Source organism: Oncorhynchus kisutch, linkage group LG8 (genome assembly GCF_002021735.2).
Source record: "Oncorhynchus kisutch isolate 150728-3 linkage group LG8, Okis_V2, whole genome shotgun sequence".
Classification (NCBI taxonomy): domain Eukaryota; kingdom Metazoa; phylum Chordata; class Actinopteri; order Salmoniformes; family Salmonidae; genus Oncorhynchus; species Oncorhynchus kisutch.
Window position 1 is genome coordinate 71,880,711 of NC_034181.2, and position 23,144 is coordinate 71,903,854.

At 45.6% G+C, this 23,144-nt stretch overlaps 1 protein-coding gene across 1 annotated transcript; it reads left to right on the top strand.

Annotated features, from left to right (window-relative positions):
• Nucleotides 1-72: 72 nt before the first annotated feature.
• On the top strand, nt 73-21,467 carry LOC109881440 (exostosin-2-like). Its single transcript, XM_031831112.1, has 15 exons — nt 73-285; nt 877-1,213; nt 1,356-1,579; nt 1,787-1,876; nt 2,926-3,042; nt 3,219-3,414; nt 4,180-4,319; nt 4,551-4,644; nt 9,220-9,351; nt 12,962-13,151; nt 15,507-15,673; nt 16,343-16,486; nt 16,792-16,920; nt 18,293-18,375; nt 18,555-21,467. The coding sequence occupies exons 2-15, from the start codon at nt 884-886 to the stop codon at nt 18,691-18,693; spliced, it is 2,175 nt and encodes a 724-aa protein (XP_031686972.1). The 5' UTR covers nt 73-285; nt 877-883; the 3' UTR covers nt 18,694-21,467.
• The last annotated feature ends 1,677 nt before the right edge of the window (nt 21,468-23,144 follow it).

Here is a 23,144-nt window from a genome sequence, read left to right on the forward strand (position 1 = left end):
TCTTGTGAAAGAAATCTACATGCTACTGGGTGGGTGTGATGATACTCCGCCTTAGTAGGTGGGACTATAGCCAGTGCATGCAGAGTCGCCCACGGGTTTCTGACAGGCGAAGAAGAGTTCCACTTCCGGAAATCAAATTATTCACACGATAGCTAATTAAACTGTATTGATGTTATCTACCTAACGTTAAATGTATAAAAACTATACATTATGGATTTGCCGCTTAGCTAAGAAGAGGGTATGAATTAACAGTTTGTGATCGACTTCGCACCATCAAGCGTGAATGTAAGTTTACTGATCAAATCGAAGTCTGCTGCATAAACATGCTAGCTAGCTAATCTTGAAACTAGCTGGCCACTTGTTTTTACTTTTCAAGATTTCAGTTTATCATGAGAAGTGTGATGTTAGCTAGCTACATACACTATATATAGTTGGTATTTTATAATAAACGCCGACTAAACTAGTTGGTTTTCGCGAATCTATTAAGTTTTAATTGATCGTCAATATAGCCAACTCGTCAACCAGTCTGCTAGCTAAATTGAGTTTGCTGCCAGTGTATTTAAGTTATATTAGATAGTTGTTCAGTTTAGCCTGTTATCGTTAGCTAGTTTTACAGAATGCCTTTGATTGACAGCTAGCGTTGTAAGCGGTCACTGGGTTAAAGTCGTTACGTAGTTTTTTATAAAGAGACCTGATTGGCTCTTTTAGGCAAGGCCAAATAACGTTACAGTAACTTGTTTATTTCTTGCTGTAAAAGTAGTCCAAAATGGCATCATTTCCTCTAGGAGAGGAAGCCATTTTAGACTGTTGATACATACCCTGGCAGTGTGTCAACGGACCAGGAGCCATATATTTATTTCTCTGTCTCTCTCAAAGTGGTTGAATGGTCAGGCTCAGCATGTGCGCGTCTGGAAAGTACAGTTCACGGGGCCCGGCTCTGATTCCACGGATGAAAACCAAGCACCGCATCTACTACATCACCCTGTTCTCTGTGGTGCTGCTGGGACTCATCGCCACAGGGATGTTCCAGTTCTGGCCACACTCCATCGAATCAACGGCAGACTGGAGCCTGGACCGACGCAGCGTGCACGATGCACCTCTCATCCAACTGCCTGTCTCCAACCCTATTCCTGAGAGAGGGGACCTTAGCTGCAGAATGCACACTTGTTTTGATGTGTATCGATGTGGCTACAACCCTAAGAATAGAATCAAGGTGTGCCTAGTTTCCATCATCACATGTCACAAATTACAGATACGTGAAGTTAGTTTCATCTGCTATTGTTAGTCTCTGAACCTTGTCTTTTGAACCAACAGCAGCTAAAGTGGACCATCATAAATGACTGTCTGTCTGGCAGGTGTACATCTATCCTCTGCAGCGTTTTGTGGATGAGGGAGGAGTGCCAATCAGCAGCACAGGCCTGTCTCGAGAGTACAATGGCCTGCTCAGTGCCATCTCTGACAGTGAGTTCTACACTGATGACGTCACCAGGGCATGCCTATTCGTGCCCTCTATTGATGTGCTCAATCAGAACTCTCTGCGCATCCGGGAGACTGCCCAGGCTCTGGCCATGCTCCCCAGGTAACCTTTCCTGCACACTGCTCGGGTGGCAATGTTATCTCCTCCACCCCGAAGCTGGGAGTTCTCTTCATATATATTTATCCTTCTTTACCCTCTGTCATTCATCCTTCCCCTGCTCTCATCTACCACATTGATCTATCAGCCCATTTCAGATATCTAAGTGCACACATTTGTCGGTTTTTGACCCCTAAAGATGTTTGTTTCCAGGTGGGACAAAGGGATGAACCACCTTCTGTTCAACATGTTACCTGGAGGACCTCCAGACTACAACACAGCCCTTGATGTACCAAGAGACAGGTAACCTTAATAAACCCAGCACAGGAAAAATGAAAGTCAATTACAATGAACATAGTTGGATAAACTCACATTATTGTTTTTTTGTTCATCAACCAACCTTGACTTCCAGCTAATTTTTACTCCAGTGTGAATAATCAGTGTTTGTTAGCAGAGTTACTGCCAGGCACATATTGTTCTACCAAGACCACCACTAGAGGGAAGCATGGTATTAACTTAGCTTTCAGTTTTCTTTCCGTGTCCTTAGTCAGATGTTATGTTCAGAGAATAGTTTTATACATTTTTTATTTTTGTTAAATTGACTCAGTTTTTTCGCTCCATATTTTGTAGTTTGACTTGACTAGCTAATCCAGATTCAGTTCCATCTTATCTCCAACACAACTACAGTACTTGCTTATAATTTCAAGGGGGCTTGAAAAATATTCAGCTAAGATGAAAGTACTACTTAAAAGTAGTCCAGAGATGACAGAACCTCTAGCGGCCTTGAGCGGGCAGACATGCCTCATCTCCTGGTATTTACTGCCACAGAGAGAGGCCATGTTTCCCAGCCTTGCTCTTGGCCGCTCGCTCCTTTTGGGTGGAAAAGGTGGGTTTTATGAAAGCCCTGAGACGATGAACACTTATCTGGAGCTGTAGGGAATTTCCTGGGCTCATCCAGCTGTGCTCCATTTGGCGTGGGGCCTCATCAGAACCAGCTGTGTGTGTGTATATATAGGCCAGTGTGTGTGCGTGAGGTTGTCCTTGTATCCACAGGTAGGACGCCATAAAGATTATTCGTCAGTTCTCATGTAACTATTACATATACACATCTCCAAAAGGATGAGGTTTAGGCAGCCTCTTTTTGTCCAGGTAAATACTTCTTAATCTTCATGTTACTCAATAGCGTTGTTCAGCAGATATGACAAGAAACAGCCAGAGTATCTGCACATCTGTCATGTATTGTCTTTCTGCAAAGTTCTGTATAGCTGTCTCTTCTCTCTGTCCTAACTATGTAAGCCTATGTTACAGTGGTGTAACATTGGATACATGTGTTTGTTTTGTGTGTGTTTTAGGGCTCTGCTTGCAGGGGGAGGCTTCTCCACATGGACCTACAGGCAGGGTTATGACGTCAGCATCCCTGTGTACAGCCCTCTGTCTGCAGACGTGGAGCTGCCCGAGAGACAGCCTGGGTGAGCAGCAACACCACCGCCCACACTTCCGCACCTAGATTAGGACTCTTATCGCTTCCTCAAGCAAGACAACAGGCATCCTCACTTCATGTGACAGTGGGAACATTTGGGAAGTAAAGTCACCATCGACCACAGAGATTTACATTGTTTCTAATGGTGTCCCCGTCCCGCTGCAGGCCCCGGCACTACTTCATTCTGTCGTCTCAGACGGCCATCCACCGTGAGTACCGGGCAGAGCTGGAGAGGCTGAAGGAGGAGAACGGGGAGGCTCTGCTCCTCCTGGACAAGTGCAGCAACCTCTCTCAGGGAGTCGCCTCAGCGAGGAAACGCTGCTACAAGGGCCAGGTGTTCGACTACCCCCAGATCCTCCAGGTGAGACGCACACAGAGACCTGCTACCATTTAGACTAACATGTACACACACTTGTAGACATTACACAGCTTAGGGGGAAATTGATGTTTAACATTGATAATGGCCATGCAGATCTGACTTAAATGCATCTGTGTAGGTCATCTCTAAGAGTTAGCAGTCTATCTATGTGGGTAACTTTATGCAGAGTATACCTGGGAAACTACAACAATGCCTGTGGCAGTCAGTCAGTGTGCCTCTCTGCATTGTCTGTCTGCTCAGAGTGCATCTCCAGCCCGTCTCTGGCCTGTCTAGACAGGAAGTGTGCTTATCATCTGGTATGGGTGCAGCGTAGCCGCACATCTGGGGTACGTCCCACCAAGGAGAGGGCCTAGAGGGGTGGAGGTTGATGGTGTGGTGGCAGAATCTCAGTGAAAGCACCCCCCTCCCCCTTCTCCACCTCTGACATTGGAAAGGTTCGCTATTAGTGATGCCTGTATTTTAGAATCATATTTTACGTTGCCTGCTTGTATACTTTTAACGTCTGTAATTGGTCCACCATGACATTGCCCTCCCCACCCTAAACTCTTCCATATGGGAGGCAACATCGACAGTTCATGCAGTCATTTTATCAGACTCTGACCAAACACAAGCTGCTCACTAATATTGTGTTAGTCTATTTTTGACCCGTCTAAGCTTTCTTAGTTTGGCGACGGCTATGTCATTAAACTATGTACAGTTGATATGGCTATGATTGTGTAATACCTCGTGGTAATCTGTGTTCCCCAGGAGTCGTCGTTCTGTGTGGTGCTGCGCGGGGCTCGGCTGGGACAGGCCACCCTCAGTGATGTGCTGCAGGCTGGCTGTGTCCCTGTCATCCTAGCAGACTCATACATCCTGCCCTTCTCTGAGGTCCTCGACTGGAAGAGGTACGCTAAAGACACTGCTCGTGATCTCACTCCTACTTCAACACATATCTCTGCATTAGATTTTCTGAGCTCGTATTGTGATTTCTGATCTAGTTTAATACCAGTGGCCGTGTTTGCCATTGATACTGACTGACATTTGTGTGTGTATGTGTATGTGTATGTGTATGTGTATGTGTATGTGTGTGTATGTGTATGTGTGTGTGTGTGTGTGTGTGTGTGTGTATTGTACAGGGCATCCGTGGTCATTCCTGAGGAGAAGCTCCCAGAGATGTACACCATCTTGAAGAGTATCCCTCACAGGCAGGTGGAGGAGATGCAAAGACAGGTGACAGTCAGATCACAGCTTTTCTTCAGCGAACATTCAAATAGACTGAATCCCTTTGCTGGGGATTTTTCTATGCACATATAGGGAAATGCAGTCTTTATAGAGTTGTAGTAATGGTCTATTTCCAGAGGAATACGCCTCCGGCCCTCTCAGGTTAAGTTAGTGTGAAGACGGGGTCAAAGGAGCTGTGACATTCACGCTCCCATTCCAACCTGGGAGACGCGTGCCTCACTGTCGGCCCAATGGAAGCCATAACACAGGCAGACTGAAGGTTGAGAGACACGTTGTAATGGGCCCTTAGGACGAGAGTTTCTGTCCTGTTGTCTGTTTGGATTGTCTCGTCATGTTCCCAATCTTGATTAAAAAGCGCTTTATAAAGGTTCTTCAGTGTTAGTTTCAGTCGAGCCAAATCAATGACAAATCCCCTCCTTTCACTGGTCCAACTGAGCCTCAATAAACAGAAGTGAAAGCCCTCAGAGAGCTCTGCACGTCCAAGCTGTTTCTCATTCCCTTGTATCAACGCTAGTCCATTTACCAATTAGACTGGCCAAACAGACATATCAGCCCCACAGCTCAGAAACCCTGTTGGAGTTGTTTCATTTGCCAAGCCTTGAACATGTCTTCCCTTGAGGCTCCCCCTCCTGTCTCTGTAGCTGTGGGCATCTGAAATGCTTATCCACTGCTCTTAGTGTTTCTCTGTCAGTCTGTCTGTGTCTAGGGCTTGGAATTTAGTTATGAGATGTGTAATCAGTTGTCTTCCTGTCAGGAAAAGGTTCTCAGTAGAGATGAGGACTGATAAGGATTGTGGTTTGTTTGGAGTAAAAAAAATCCTGATAATAAACATTGTATCAATTCACTGGAGATCAGAGGAACACAACCAAATCATATTGGTCTGAGTTGAGTAGTGAATACATCTTAAGCCAGGGGAACGTGAGGCGTAGGTATGTCACTGCCATGTGCGTGCCTGTGGCCCCTGCAGGACTGACTGGAGGAGGGTGTTGGAGTCGGGCTCAGGACGTGTAAGGGTGGGGTAGGGCCGGAGCACAAAGGCCCATCTTATCCAGGATTTATGGGGTGCTGTAGAGCCCATTCCAAATCAGTCTACACCTGTACACATCTGGAGAGACTCCTCACTCACATTCACTGGCTGGAGAGGAGAGGACACTGGGAACCACTGAGTTGGTCCCCCATAAAGACTTGACATTGTCAATAGTATAGACAACACATTGTCAACTCTAACTCACTTGGACGTGTGCAAAATTATGTATTTTTTCTTCCCTTCAATTTTTATGAGAGCTGTAGGAACATATATTTTTTTTTCTGATTGATCTTATTGAAGGGCTGAAGTGAAGTATTTACTCACTGTACAACAGAGAGCCTAACTGCCTTTCCTTCCTCAGTGGTTCTGAATTCCACACTGTCATCTTCAGTTCTTTATGGGTTTAAAAGGTCTCTGACCATATGGCTAGTATGCCTAAGATACACACTGCTGATCTTTTTTCCACTAATTGGTCTTTTGACCAATCACATCAGCTGTGAAAAAGATCTGATGTGATTGGTCAAAAGGCCAATTAGTGGAAAAAAGATCTGAATAACACAGCCTTACTCATGATGACTCTGTCAGCTTTGATTGACTATCTGTATGATTTACTAAGTCCTAAATTGAATGATAATTGGATAATTGAGGAGTCATTCTGTCTCACTTATACAGGGCCTCACAACTAAGGTCAAATGTAAAACTCCTAATCCATCAGTAGCCAGCAGCATCATTTCAGGAGAAAAAAAGGATTTCAACATTTGATGTGGTAGCATCCACATAGCTCACAATTTGGGACCTAAGTGCTTAACAGCTGCTAAATGTTAGTGGTGGTCACCTGAGGCTTTCCTCTGAGCCTTGTTTGTATCAGACCCTAGGAATAGAATACATGCTTTGTTAGATCAGTACAGCTGAAATTAGTACTTGTCAATCACAGGGCTGCAGCTATAGTACCAAGCTCAATGTAATCCTGTCTGAACCCTCCCTGTCTAAAAGGAGTTGACGGACAGCAGAGTATAGCTAGAGAAAGAGATGGTGGACTGGGTCATTCCCTTGACCCTGGTCGTGAAAGTCTGGCTATTATTATGATTTCTCAGTCCCACAGGAACCACTATTGATGATCAGTTGTCTGTCATTGTGGTAATACTACAATGTCCTCCTAAGCAAGTTTGTGCTAAGTAATTGTTCACATGACAATTGTACTTTTACAATATTTATATCTTATTAAGAGGTGCAAGTAGTTACATTTACTTTAGTTGCAGTAGCATAGATTAGCCAAATCAGTTTTGACTTGATGGATGTTGTTTATGGTCCAAGTTCAAGCACACCTCAAAGAGAGTTCAGTCTCCTTAGCCCAGCGCTGTATGTTAGAGGAAGGGAACGACAGTGCTGCAGTGAAGCAGACCTCTCTGCCCTTTTTCTCTGCTGTGACTCCGTCTCTTCTTCCCTCATAAAAATTCCTGCAGCCGCTGGGAGGGGGCGGAGCGGGCCTCTTAGGCCGGAGCAGTTTGCTTTTTGCCTCCCGGTCGGAAAGGAAACTTTCATCACTGGCTGATTTATGGGCCGTTGGGTCCCCCTGAGATTAGAAAGTCTTTTTGAATACTCCTCACCCCCTCCATAAAAATAAACGCTGTTTTTGTATTTCTCCGGTGTTAAAGGGGACTACGGGTGGGGGTGTGGAGTGGGGGCTGGTCCCTTCTCATGTGCTGCTGAGAGCTCTCTGGACTATACGACAACAAAAACACCAGGCCAAGCTGCTCCACTGCTATGGAAGGACAGAGCCTGTAGCCAGGCCAAGCTGCTCCACTGCTATGGAAGGACAGAGCCCTGTAGCCAGGCCAAGCTGCACCACTGCTATGGAAGGACAGAGCCTGTAGCCAGGCCAAGCTGCTCCACTGCTATGGAAGGACAGAGCCCTGTAGCCAGGCCAAGCTGCACCACTGCTATGGAAGGACAGAGCCCTGTAGCATGGCCAAGCTGCTCCACTGCTATGGAAGGATAGAGCCCTGTAGCCAGGCCAAGCTGCACCACTGCTATGGAAGGACAGAGCCCTGTAGCCAGGCCAAGCTGCTCCACTGCTATGGAAGGACAGAGCCCTGTAGCCAGGCCAAGCTGCACCACTGCTATGGAAGGACAGAGCCCTGTAGCCAGGCCAAGCTGCTCCACTGCTATGGAAGGACAGAGCCCTGTAGCCAGGCCAAGCTGCTCCACTGCTATGGAAGGACAGAGCCCTGTAGCCAGGCCAAGCTGCACCACTGCTATGGAAGGACAGAGCCCTGTAGCCAGGCCAAGCTGCACCACTGCTATGGAAGGACAGAGCCCTGTAGCCAGGCCAAGCTGCACCACTGCTATGGAAGGACAGAGCCCTGTAGCCAGGCCAAGCTGCACCACTGCTATGGAAGGACAGAGCCCTGTAGCCAGGCCAAGACTACCACAGCTCTAGCAAAACGGTTGGCTCATTGGCTAAGCTGTAGCAGCCAATGCTATCGCTGTGTTTGCTGCATTGCAGTTTTCCTTTTGTGCACCGTTGTTGCTGTTGTCTATTTGTCGCTTGATCCTCCTCTGCTCCTAATCCAAAACAGAGGAGATGGTCTTCAGCTGGGGGTCTTATTCTCACCCAACAAATATGCTATTAATATCTTGAGTTTCTGGCTGTGCGAATAGTTTCCAGGGTGTGCTCTGGCTAACCAGTGAAATGTCCGTTGGAGTTGAGGGATCCAGTATGGACCTCCGACATGTGCTTGTTAAAGAGTGCTGCACTCAGGGTCACCTAGGACCTGCTGAGGTGGAGTCAGGTCACACTGACATGGCGCCTCCTGGCAGGAGACAGTTCTGTTTTAATGATCATTAACTCTTATGGGCTCCTCTCCCTCCATAGCTGTCCCTTGATGTCTCCTAATGGATCAGTGGGAGGGAAGCATCAAGGAAGCTGGGGTGCAACCTGGGGATGTTGTACTATTAACATCTGCATTGAAATATGATTGACTGCTAGGCTACACCTTCCCCTCGGGCACCGTAATGCTCCTTGTTGTTACCATGGACTGGTAATGAAGTGACTAAAAATAGATTTTTGATGCAAAACTAAAAGTAGATGTGTACATAGTTTGCATACATCTTGGATCAAACATGTATTATAGTCCCAATGGGCCTTAAGCAGGGGTTCCCACCCAGGTTTACTAGGACCACTGGGGGTACTTGAGAAGACTCATGAGACCATAGGTCTACTGGTAAAAATGCACATGAGGGGGTACTTCAGGGGTACTACTGGAAGAGTAAAATACAGTAGCAGAAAGAGGTTGGAACCACAGGCCAGGTCGATATTTGGCTGCCCTGTGCTTTGAAAGTCAGGTGAGTTGTAGAAGGTCTTGGCCTGCTGTAGGACAGATGATGTTAGAGATTCTAACCATCTAGAGCAGTCCTTCCTGTTCTCCAGTCACTGGGATGCCTTCTGAATGTGTGTTCACGTTCATGACAGCTTGTCTGTTTGTCCAGGGCCCAGACCATATGTTTTTACACCAAAACAACTCTGTTCTCCTCAGGCCCGCTGGTTCTGGGACGCTTACTTCAGCTCCATGAAGGCCATCGGCATGACAACACTTCAAATCATCAATGACCGCATCTACCCCTATGCTGCCCGCACCTACGAACAGTGGAACAACCCCCCTGTGGTGGTGAGTAATCCTCTAGTTGCTAGGTCTTTAAAGAGTGGAAAGATGTGTTTTAGGCTAGATGTGTTTAACATGATTGGATACCTCAGTCTTCCATTGGAGCCTGCTATAATCTATGCCCCTCTAGCCTACACCACTAATAATCTTATTGTTTTTTACTGTGGTTAACCACTGAATCTTCTTAGACATACGAGTCGTATATATGGGGGTGCAGTCTGCAGTGTCTGGTATTGATGTGTGACCTGACACTACTGTGCTGGCCTCTCAAAACAGAAAAACACAGTGACTGACTCTCTGTGACAGATATGAGACCGTTTTCCCAGGTAAGTCTTTCCCAGTGTATCGGCTGGGTGGCAGGCCAGCTTCCTCTTTATAGTTCCCTTTCTCCACACATGTAGTCTAGTGGTCTTTGGCTGCTTGGTAAATACCCAGTACTGCTGAAACAGCCAGTGTGTTTGTGTCAGCAGTTCTGCACTGGGAGGATGCCTCCAGTGCGGTGAAAAATACATGCCTTAGTGTTTGAGTCATTGTGTATGTGTGAGAGAACACTGTTTAAGGAGTGTTTGTGTGTGTGTGTGTAAGTAACCTCTCTGTGGTTGTGGGGATGCAGACAGCTTGGCTCAGCTATCACCTCTCAGGGGCTGTTAATCAGCCCAGCCTGATCTGCTGTAGTCCCCCAAGACATCACATGCAGCTCCGCCCTCCGTCTGTCTGTCAAGGGGGGGCCCATGTTCCTCCTCTTATTGGACAGCCCTACCCAGTCCTACCAATGGTTTGTGATATGTGAGCCAGTCGGGTTATGTTGGTCTGAACAAGTCAGCTGACTCTGACTGAAGGTATGTTTACAACACTTGGCTTCTCGGAGTAATTCAAAGCTCTTCAAGACTAATTACTTTCTACTCTAGCCAACTGCTAGTATTGCCTTTTTTTCGGAGTGGGTAGCTGGTTAATCAACAGTTACACTTGACATTACCCACCTCTCTCTGTCAGAAACTCCTTTCTGCCTTTTTTCCCAACCAATCGTCATCATTTAGGTGTGCTGTCTCAGGCCCTGCTCACAAGAGGTTAATTGTGCAGGGCCACAGACCTGTTACTGTTCTAATGCTGGAGAAGTGCTTATCTCTACGTATTCAGTGGAAACACGTCGAGCAGAATTGGAACAGGACACTAAATAAATCAAGCAGTTGTTTTTTCTCTGCTCTTCTGTATCCTTCGTTCGGAGTCATAATTGAAAGCACATTTCACAGGCTCTCTGCTAGTAGCAGTGCCTTTAGAAGGGTTTTCAGGCTAGGGAGGGACAGACGGGATGCTTTTTGTTCGGCCGTGGGCATAGATGTAAGATACCAAACGGGTAATCCATGGTAGTCACCTGTTCAGCCTCTGAAAGGTGGCTGAAGGTTAGGAGACTTTGTACCCTAGGGGGCTTTCATATCAGATTGGTTTGGTGTGTTTTCTTCTTCTTCTGAGCTCTGGTGTGTTTTCTCCCTTAGTTTGGAATGGTGTGAACACACTATTCGCATTTGGGTGCACACTAAACAATGCACCATGGTTTGCTAAAAAGGGTGGTGTCGGTCCAATTAATTACACCTTTCATAGTAATGTGTATTCATGGAAAATGGCAACTGATTATTTCTTAAGCTTGACCTTGACCATTAGGGGACATCTAACGTTTGAATTTAGGCTAAGTCGGGGCTTGTTCAGTGGTTTAAATGGGCCAAGAAACCTGGCCAGACGATTCCTTCACTGGTAGAGCGCAGACAAAGCCTGCACTGTGAATGTGCTCATATCAGGACTCTTGAAGATGTGACGGCTGCACGATCTCTGCTTCTCCATTAAACCCTGGTAGGCAATCATCACAAACCACACAAATCAAAGGCCCCCTGCTGGCTAGATGGACCTGCCTCCAGTCATCACTGGAGCTGCTGCTACTTCCACATTGCCATGGAAAATAATTTGTTATTGTGGAGAAAACACTGTTTGTCAAACACTCAAATGCCATCTTGTTCTCTATGTTTACAATGATTTGCTTCAATCTACTTTTCCTAACACCACCACAATAATGTGTAGCCTAAATCAGCCAAATGGCTGCATCATCCCGTTTTTGTGTAAATTGATCATTGTAAGCAGTGAACTAAATTTAACTGGGCTCATTAACATTGGAGAAGTGGCTGTCTTTCTTTCATCTTGTTTGTCATCTGACAAATGACTTAAGTTGTCCTTTTCCTCTTCTCTTCATCTCACCACTAATGTGTCACCGTGTTTAGTTTAATTATTTCCCCCTCTGCTTGTATGTCAGTGTCACACCACCCCAGAGAAGTTTCCGTTTGCTAGTAAAGTTGAGTTTTTTTTATTTTTATTGGTGAGTACTGACTGATGTAGGGTATATGAGGTGACCATGTTTATGGTGACAGACATGGTGGACGCCGTTGGAAGAGCCACAGAAACACCAGTCTGTCTGTGGTCACCTGTCTGCAGCAGAACAGAGAAGCACTTCAAGAAGCCCACACTTTTATTTCAAATCTCCAATCCCTCCCTATGAGGTTAGCACATGTCTCTAGTGGAGGTCTGGAGGCTTTGGGGGACCTTTGGTACAGTTGATTAAGTCAGCTGCAACCTCCTTTATTTGAAAATGCTACTGTTGTAGTGTTTGACAGTTAATTAAGGGTTAAAACCACATCATCCAGTCAACATAATGCTCCTGCTAGCAGAGAAGGGTAGCGTTGAAGTTGACCCTGTAGATGAGAGAACCTGCATTGTAGAGCACTTTAAGCTGCTGCAGTGAGTCCTGTGTCACATGTTGACATATTGTTACTCTTGTATAATCGCATTACTCAAAATGTCAGTTGTTGTCTATATGTTAGTTCAGAGGTCTGGATTGAGTCTCTCATTGTCCCAGTGTGTGTGTGTGTGTGTGTGTGTGTGTGTATATATATTTATATTATGTCTCCTTGTGTGTATCACTGCATCATAGGCTCTCTCTGCACTGCCAGTATTTTCTTTTACAGCGTCACTTGATCTAGGCTAGGGTCTGCATCTTCCAGAGTTAACGGGCCATTTTAAGACGGGGCCAGGAAGAGGAGCCAAGTCCCACACTGGCAGTAGACAGTCGCCGACACCGTCGCTGCATCTCTCTCGCTCTCTCTACTAAAACTCATCTGGAGCTCACCAGAGCTTCATGACAAAACGTCACTTATAATATCCCAAAGCAGGAGAGGCCAAGTCATAGTGTGTGGACTCAACTTACACATGTACCTGAGATGAGGGTGGAGCTCTTTGTCTCTGTATTACACACTCTCTAAGCTGTGCTCCTGAAACAGCTCCGCTACCACTCGTTTCTTAGTGTGCTTGGCATTCCAGACTACTTCACGCTGGGTGCTTGGCATTCCCGGTTGTGAGTCTATTAATCTTTCTAATTAATAGATTATTTCTGTTCCCTAGTAAAGCCATTGTATGGCAATCACTGCAGGTGACTTCACTGCTGAATCAAGCAATGGAATGTCCGCTTAAATCACGATGGAAAACATGTCACAGGCCAGGATGGCAGACAGATGAAGGCATACGTCTGCATTGTAGGAGAGAGTGACTAACCTTTTTGGTCTCTTGTCCTCTGTAGAAGTGGTTGAGTGTGAACAGCCCTCTGTTCCTGCCTCTCATCCCACCGAGGTCCCCAGGGTTCACTGCTGTGGTGCTGACCTACGACCGTATCGAGAGCCTCTTCCGGGTCATCACTGAGATCTCCAAGGTTCCCAGCCTAGCCAAGCTACTGGTGGTGTGGAACAACCAGAACAAGAGTCCCCCTGAAGGTGAGCCCGAGGCTGTATTCATTAGCATACACCGTAGCGTAACGTTTTGCAAAATATATTTTTTTGAGAGGCTGAAACTAAAATAAGTTTGTTATTGGACAGGTTCAGGTAGTCCCTCTCCATTTTGGTAGATGTTCTTCTGTTTGGTTCCTCATGAATACACCTCTGATTCTAACCCTCCCTTTCCCATATTGTTCATTAAACCCATTATTGATTCAAATATTACCCTTAAACAAGCACACCAGCAATAGGAGTTTTCATGAGTTAACCTTTTCAGTGACAACAATGATGCTATGTTGAATGTTCAAAGATGGGATATTAGTGTTCTGTCAGATTGCCTTACTTCATAGCTATCATAGATTCTCCAAAAATGATACCTTTGTTTAGAAATTGACTAAAGTTGGCAGATCGATACACACAAGGAATGGGAAAGTGGCTGAACACTCCATGTTAACTGCCAACTTGATGTGAGAAGAAGTGGTTATTTCACCATGCCATGGCTTAATACACAAAATGGAGCTCTTGATGTGTACCAGATGAGTGATAACAGCTTCAGCAGCCAAGACCCGTCTCTCCATAAGTTTAGACCCTGAAAAGCATGACATGCTCGAGGCTGGAGCCAAACCTCTCTCTGGCTTTTCTTCGTGTTGAGAATCAGGAAACTGGAGCAGCTCCGTGGCATGTTGCTGCCGGTCGGACAGAAAAACATCCTCCTACCCACCCCACTCGGTGCTGCAGCAGCCACCTCATTCTAACCTTCCGATGTCAACAGGTCTCCTCGGTACTGGCAAGCCAGACGACGTAGAGGCCTTTCATTCATGTTGATATACTGTCCACTACAGACACTCCACTTCATCAAACAGTGTGCAGTGTTCTGCTAGTGCTGCCTGTCTGTCCTCCTACCACATCCCTCATTTAGAGCCCATTAGAGATGTTTCAGAGTAAGCTGATATTAGTCATTATTTATTGTGGCTTTCGCTCTAATGATTCCTCTTAACAAGGCGATTTAGGTATGCGGCTGTTTATGGCTCCCCTTAACACTGACAGCTCAGGGAACGGCAGGGAATTAAATCTATCCTCTACATAGAGTTGTGTAATGTAATGAAGAAGCGGGCCACTTTGAAGCTCACTCTAATGGCCCAGTGTTGCCTTTGATTAGAGGCGTCAGTGGAGCCTGGCCAGAGCTTTGTGACCCATTAGAATTAACAAGGGGCCGTACATGGGTCAACTTGGGGCCTCTGCTTGGGATGAGGACATCTGATTGTGCTTTTGACATGCAAAGAGATTGTACTGTGTTTGGTTGTCATGATTAACTTCATAGTTTATTTGTTCACTCATACAATCTTAGCATTATGACCTGAAGAAACCTGTTTTTCACTTTGGTCAAAGACCGTTATGGAGCTGCAGAGCATGGAGACAGAAGTAACTACAGGAGAGATGGGGATTGCAGAAGGATTCTGTTTTTCTGTAGTGGAGAGGATCTCCTGGTTAGCCCAGGAGAAAGTCCGAAAATGAGAAATAAAGTAGATGGGCTTCCAGCAGCCAGAAGATATTTCAGTTTGTGTGTTCAAACCAATAGCAAAAGAAAATGCCAGGCTAAATCAGAGCTAAGCTAATAACCTTTGTTTTGGAGATTTCTCCCTGCACTGCACTCATCTCCCAGCTCATCTCTGGAAAAGAGAGGGGGAAAGAGAGAGAGAGAAGAAAGCCCTTGAATATATCACAGCAGTTCTCCCGTTGACAGTTTAGTGTGGAGACGTTCAGAGCTCGTCGGTGGGATCGCTGCCTGCTTGTCAGGCCCCAGTTAGAGCCTTAATGGGGTGACACATTCTGTGCCATCTGTCTGACTGCTCCGTGCCATGGACACTTCCCAAGCTCACTAAACACTACTTTAAAAAAAAGCTAACTTTGTTGCTCTGCCTTGAGAGGAATCTTGGTGTGGGCAGGCTTGCACATGATTCAAGTTGGCGTTGCGATTCGAGTCCGTGATTGTAGTTTTACTGCTAGCGTACTTTTCCACTAGGATTGCCATTTTGAAACATCTCCCTTGATGGCAACCCAACCCAACTCCACTCCTCTTCAACTGAAATCTAGATGTTAGTTTGACCTAGAAAACTAGGAGTCTGGTTTGATGTCTTAGGTGTAGGTGGGTGATGCAATATATACTGTCAGATTTGGAATGTGTGGACGTAGTTTTCACAGTTTGCTTAATGTCTTGCAGCTTCTCAAGTAGCACACAATGCTAACTGACCCGTTTGCCAAGGCCTCCATTGCATTGATAGAATGGATTTTCTATGACCTGTCTGTATTGTAGTCTTATCATTCATATTCCCTTGGTCTCTGTCCCTCGGTTAGATTCTTTATGGCCGAAGATTGCAGCGCCTCTCAAGGTGGTGCGCACCAAAGAGAACAAGCTCAGCAACCGCTTCTTCCCCTACGACGAGATCGAGACTGAGGCCGTCCTGGCCATCGATGATGACATCATCATGCTGACGTCTGATGAACTACAGTTTGGCTACGAGGTGAGAGAGAGGATACCCTGTATCACGCCTGGGAGATGTCACCCCAAATGTTTGACCTTGGGCTTAGTGCATTCATACTGGCAGGTAAACACAGGCCACTTAGAGCTGACCCCAGAGTTTAAACTCATCCAGGGAGCTTAAGTCAGCCTCCAGTAAGGCTATATGTGAGGCGGCTGCCGGGTGCTGGAGATATGTTTGATGTGTGACGGATGGTGACAGGCCAGAGCTGATGCTGTCCATGCCTACAGCCCAGCTTGGCACTCACCTGAAGGCATTTAGGACCTATTGAGACAATTGAGGACAATTTGAGGATAATGACATGAAATTAGAGGCAGGCTGCTGTGGGGAAGGAAGGAAGGCTGTCTGGCTCTACTGCCTCTCGCTGGGTCCAATAGCGGGACAGGCTGCTGGGCTCCGGTATCCAGTCTCCACACACTTCTCTGCCCATCACAGAGAGGGCCTGTAGCTTTCATCTCTTTAAAGTGAACCTTGGGGCTCAAAGTATCTCCGTGATGGCGGTCTTCTAGCACTACCTTGAAGGTGAAAGGAGGCTACTTGGAATGTTTTTAATGTTGCCTAATTCCATTAACTTGGAACTTTCCCCAAATTCCTGGAAAACCTGTAATTTGTGTCTAACCGTCTCTTCCCCCCCCCCCCCATGTCCCTCAGGTGTGGAGGGAGTTCCCAGACCGGTTGGTGGGGTACCCGGGTCGGCTCCACCTGTGGGACCACGAGATGGGGAAGTGGAAGTACGAGTCCGAGTGGACCAACGAGGTGTCCATGGTTCTGACTGGAGCAGCCTTCTACCACAAGGTTAGCCTCAGACAGAAGCCCCTCCTCCCTCTGTCCCCCTGCCAGGCCCAGTATGGGGAGGGGCAGGGTTAGGATGGAAGAGTCATAGGTGAGGTTAGGTTATCTGTCTCACTGTCAACCAAAAGCTTTCCTTTTGATTCAAAGCAAATACTTCTGAGAAAACACATCCCTCTTTTCAGAGGTTAGACTCATTTATCATGTCACCAGTGAGTAGGATGACAAATGTATTTCAGTATTTATCTTCTTGTAGTTTCCACTGCTTGCTGATTTTGATGTTGAGTAACACTGGCTTCTTTCCTTTCCAGTACTTTAACTACCTGTACACTTACAAGATGCCAGGAGACATCAAGAACTGGGTGGATGCTCATATGAACTGTGAGGATATCGCCATCAACTTCCTGGTGGCCAACATCACTGGCAAAGCCCCCATAAAGGTACGGAACAGTGCACAACGTTGTCCCACCACCTGAACACAACAGTCCTACCCAACCCATTATGCTGACATTAGGTCCTTAGGGGGTCAAATTCAATTGTTGTATGTTCACCAGAGCCATGGCTTGCATCCCAAATTGCATTCTATTCCCTATAATGGTGCACTACTTTTGACCAGAGCCCTATGGGCCCTGGTCCAAATGAGTGAACATCCTAGTCAATGGGGAGGCATTTGGGACTGAGCTATGTTAACATCTCATTAGGAGCAGTACTACAACATGCACCACATATCAGGAAGCTGAAGGCCATAACTCCAATTCCACAGAGGTGGAAAAGTCCCAGAATGCAGAAATATTTGTTTCTTCCAGTCCTGTCCTGCCAGAGGCTCTGTCTCTGATCAGTTCTCACCCCTCTGTGCCCCCTGATACCTCCACCACGCAGTGACCGTGTCCAGGTGCAAAGGCCGTCCCTAAAGCCCAACCTTAACCTCTCTTATCTGTGTGTCACTGACTGCCACTCCTCCGACTATGTTTTCCTAAGCTCACCAGGGCTCACTCACCCCACCGTCAATGCAATGCCTACTCCCTCCCTCTGTGCCTGCAGTAGGCTAGCCCCCCACCCGTCCCCACACGTCCTCCTCAGCACTGATCTCCAGTCTGGAGTAAGACAGATTGGTGGGGTGGGTAAGACGGAGGAAGGCCATACATCACCCCTCTAATGAGCATACAGCTGTTTCTCCTCGGTATGCAAGCTGCATGCCGTGGCCTTTTAATGACCACTCAGGTATACAGCAGCACAACATCCTCCCTCAGCGCAACAGCCCTCAATCACACTCTGCTGCAACAACCACTGCTGGACCTGCTGTCACAACTAGCATGACTTCATCTAATGGATTTATCACATTCTAGAGAACTGCAACATAAAGGGATATTTCTGGATTTGGGCAATGAAGTCCTTAATCTACTTCCCCAGAGTCAGATGAACTCATGGATACCATTTTTATGTCTCTGTCTCCGGTATGAAGGAAGTTGGAGGTAGTTTTGCAAGCCAATGCTAACTAGCATTAGCACAATGATTGTAATTCTATGGTATTTACTAGCATGCTAGCAATTGCGCTAAAGGTAGTTAGCCACATCCTTCAAACTGCATGCAGAGACATAAAAACGGTATCCACGGGTTCATCTGGAGAAATAGATAAAGGGCTTCATTGCCCAAACCCCGAAGTATCCCTTTTAAAGCAGTACTGTGATGGTATTAGACTTGTTTCATCAGCACAGGGATTTGATCTCACCACACAGTAGATTCTGTACTGTATGTTTCTTAGTTGTGTAGCAATGGTAGATTTGTAAAGCTCAATGTCCTGGTTCCATTTAGGTGACCCCAAGGAAGAAGTTCAAGTGTCCTGAGTGCACAGCCATTGACGGTCTGTCCCTGGACCAGACACACATGGTAGAGAGGTACGTCCTGCCCTGAGCATGCTCATCGCCTAGCAACTCTAGAAATGGTGTGTATATGCCAAATCAATATTCATAGAGGTAGTAGTGGACATACAATATCTGGACGTGTTTTATAAAAGAGAAATCCTGTGGTTGATTGCCTCAATGTTAACGGCGGTAACTTCTGTACACTGCCCCAGATCGGAGTGCATCAACAAGTTTGCGTCGGTGTTCGGCACCATGCCCCTGAAGGTAGTGGAACACCGTGCAGACCCAGTCCTCTACAAGGACGACTTCCCAGAGAAGCTCAAGAGTTTCCCCAACATCGGCAGTCTCTGACCGGACAGGGCTGTGGCCCAGCAACCCCCAGACACCCATACATACCCCGCATCTTCTAGTTCAGGGGAGACATAAACTCTTCTATCTCTGTCCATATAGAACTATCTGGAAGGTTGTTGTTGTTCTCTGTAGGGTGGTGTGGAGTTGGGAGCCTGTATTGTTTCCTTTCCTAAATAATGGTTTGAATTGGAAGTGGTGAGAGATGAGGTGTGTGTGCTCATTGGTTGGCTGGACAGAATCTACTATGCGACTGAGAGATGACAAGTCTGTGTATGTCCACTGCTGCTGTATTTGAACCAGAGGCCCCGTGGGCTATTTGGCTGATCTGGGGTCAGTGTATATAAATCACACAGGGTGAGCAATTGTGTAATATGCTGAACACCCGTGTCATTTATCTCGAACTGATGAATTTTTTGTAAATGATAAGTAATATGAGACAAGGTAGTGTTAGAGGGTGCTTCTCGTCTAAGGTCATTTCATGGCATGAGCTATTTTTATTTGTTTAGTGTGAGCACTGCAGAGGTGTATGGTCAGCTTTCTCTGCATAGAGGATATATCGCAAATAATATGTACACTATATATTTACTACCAATTGTTCTACTGCTAACACTTTTCAAAAGAATGACCAGTATCTGGACACTTGAATGACCTTTTTTAAAGTGTTGTGCTGCATAATGAACTATTGCAGTAACATCTAGTCTGGTATAGTAGGGAAGACACTGTAATTGATGCGGTGACATTGGACTGTCTGCTTCATGGAGATGTAGGCACCAGGTTGTACAACTCCCCAATTCTGATGTCTCTTTTTGTTTTATCTTTCTGTTCGTCCGTGTAGGCTTGCTCATCTCTCTAAAGGAATGTCCTCTAAAGGCATTTCAAGTTTGTCAGCACACACTTTTTTAAGATGTCAATATTGCCTTTGTTTTTTACTTGTGTAAGGATTATTGTTTGTGATAAATGTGTCCCAAAATATATATAAATATGACTTAGTGAAGAAATACATGCTAAATAAAGACATTTTTCATTGGCCTGGGATTAAAGAAAGGAACAATGGCGCTGCCGGACTCCAACCAAGGTGAATGAATTGAGGAGCAAACTGAAGTGAAGAGGAAATTCAGCTACTGGAGAACAGAGGAAGTTGATCAAAGTGCTTGAAAAAAATGTAATCGGAAGTGTTCTAGATGTGGATGACGATGTTGTATGCATGTTTATTGGAGTGGTTTTCTCATGCACAGTCACCAGTAGCAGGCCTCTATCTGTCACGTTCTCCGTCCTCCATTCTGATTTGGTGAATGCCCATGTCTGACCAGGGCTGTTGTGACAGCCAGGCTGTGTGCAGCACCACTGTTCAGCCTCGCCTGTCACCTGTTAATATACGCTCCCTAATCCACCCTGTACAATGTCAGCAGTTCAAAGGAACGCTGTTAGTATTTTTGTCGACTGCGTGACATTCTTGGAGGTTGTGCGATCTCATTTCATCCCTCATGTCTGAAATACTGAGGGATTTTAGGCTGTCACTGCAACTGATGCAATCATGGTACATATGAGGTAGATGATATGTAAATGCAAGAAGATGGACGTGTTTCTTTTTTTACACTAGATTTTTATTGAAGGCCCTCCCACCCCTCCATCCTAATTATATAGACATCAGTAAAAACAGAACAACACCAGAATCCCAAAAATCTCCACACACATTATTACGTGTGTTGCCCATTGCTGCAGGACATTGTGAAAACTGCTACTCTTAATGAATCCTCTGAGAGTCTTGCCATCCTAAAAACATCCCAGTCTTTAAATGTAGGATGTTTCCGTGAGAGTAGGAATCCTTCTGCAGTAGCATCATTCCCACCACACAACAGCATAGAAAGATTGTCAAATATTGAGCGCCGACCTCTTTGACTAAATGTGTTTTATTGTTTGTTTAAAGGTCCAATGCAGCCTTTCTAATCGCAATATAGAATTATTTCAGGGTAACAGTAAAGTACCTTACTGTGATTTCAATTAAAATGGTCAAAAAGAAGCAAAAATAACTTCTTAGCAAAGAGCAATTTCTCAAGCAAGAATTTTGCTCGACTGTCTGGGAGTGGTCTGAGTGGGGAGGGGAGAACTGAACACCAGCTGTTATTGACAGAGCAGGTTGTAACTCTGGTGTTGATACCAGGCAGACCAAAACTCCATCCCACCACAACAGGCTGGCATTTCATGCAATCTTTTTACACAGCTCTTACACTAAAAGTAAAAGATTTTCACCATTTCACAGTATTATTACAACCTCATAGTGTGGAATATATAAAAGCAGGGAAATCATGTTTTGGACTGCATTGGACCTTTAAATCATTGGCGGGAACTATATGAAATTACTCGTGACAATTGAAGCTGCACTTCAGTTATGCTTTAAAGAAAATTGTAGTTGATGCAGTTGTGTGTGTGTGTTTCTTAAATAAGTATGTGATGAACAACAGTTTTGCTCTCAATGCTTGTAAAACAATTTTCTAAAATATTATGTAAGTGCAATAACTTACTGTACTATAGTAACTCACACAAATATATATGAGAACATGAACACAAGTAAAAAGTATACCATCATTAATTAAAAAGCCGTACAATATAGCTTAAAGCCACAAAAACCTTTCAAAATACTTGGAAACTCAACAAACCAAGAACACCCACCCCCTTCAGAAGGATCACTCAAAAACCAAGAACACCCACCCCCTTCAGAAGGATCACTCAAAAACCAAGAACACCCACCCCCTTCAGAAGGATCACTCAAAAACCAAGAACACCCACCCCCTTCAGAAGGATCACTCAAAAACCAAGAACACCCACCCCCTTCAGAAGGATCACTCAAAAACCAAGAACACCCACCCCCTTCAGAAGGATCACTCAAAAACCAAGAACACCCACCCCCTTCAGAAGGATCACTCAAAAACCAAGAACACCCACCCCCTTCAGAAGGATCACTCAAAAACCAAGAACACCCACCCCCTTCAGAAGGATCACTCAAAAACCAAGAACACCCACCCCCTTCAGAAGGATCACTCAAAAACCAAGAACACCCACCCCCTTCAGAAGGATCACTCAAAAACCAACCCACAAGTATCTCACAAAGATAACGCAAAACTTTACATCAAATTAGTAACATTTCAAGGGTCTTTGTAAATGACTGTAAATCAGTCCAATTTACATTAAAACATGTTTTTTTTACATGCACACACAACACACAGTTTTATATTATAAGTATTTACTTATTTTTATTGCCCTGCTTCAGTAGTATTAGAAATGATAGGGGTGGTGTGAAAGGTGACATCATCACCGAGGGACAGACTGGGACCCCTGCAGGCTACAACAGGATGAGCTGATATACAAGCTGTTTCGCAACTACTTAAATTCTGCATATCTGATCAGTTAAGGCCCTAAGGCAAGCTGTGCCTCGATTAGGGTAGATGAGAAAGAGAATATTTACATATTAACCTGTGATTCATCCAAGAAGGCTTCATATGGGCTTCTACGTTTCTGCAGTCTTTAACACTGAGCTTTCGGTTTTGTCCTTCTCAATCCATAGAGAACTGCAGATAACAGAACATGTCTATAAATAAAGAACTTAAAACGTTTTCAAAAACATGTCGAAAAAGGTAAACAAATCTACTCTGTGTCGACCTGAGCTTCATGTGTGTTTGAGCTCTGAGAAGCACCCAACCCAGCACTGTAAACCCTACAAGCCCTAGTCAGAGACAGCTATAGGCCAACCTGAAGCACGGCCACTGGCGGCTCTGTCTGTTCTGTCACACAATCCCAGAAAGAATCCCTGTCCACAGATGTCCCAGTGTTAATTAAAAAGGCTGCAGCCTGGCTGTGCGGCTGTGTATGGCCGTAGTGCCGGAGGGGCAGGCATTCGGCCAGAGGAGCGAGAGGGAGAGCCCTAGTGCAGTGTGGGGGCTTCTTTGAAAACGGAGCCATGACAGCTGAGGAGAAGCATGTGCAAGGCATGTTTGTTTTGCATTTATCCCCTGAGCGCAGCTGTGTGCACTGTTCTTTTCCCAGAACACCGGAACGCCTTGGCCCGTTCGCACTCCCAGCAACCCCTTAGAGCGGCCTATGAGAGCACAGGGGCCCCATCTCCAAATCTCAGAAGAGCACCTCCAAACACAGAGACAAGCCATGTTGTCAGCAGTATGTTCATGCATTAGGCTTGAACTGCCATGTATAACTGGATCCAATCTGAGTTGTCATTTGGAAAGGGTTTCTGACCCATTGTTTGTAGATGCTGACAGTTCATCCTAGATCATACATACCACAATATCCTAGCAGAGCTACCTAGTGTAGATGCTGACAGTTCATCCTGGATCTTACATACCACAATATCCTAGAAGGGCTACCTAGTGTAGATGATGACAGTTCATCCTGGATCATACATACCACAATATCCTAGCAGAGCTACCTAGTGTAGATGC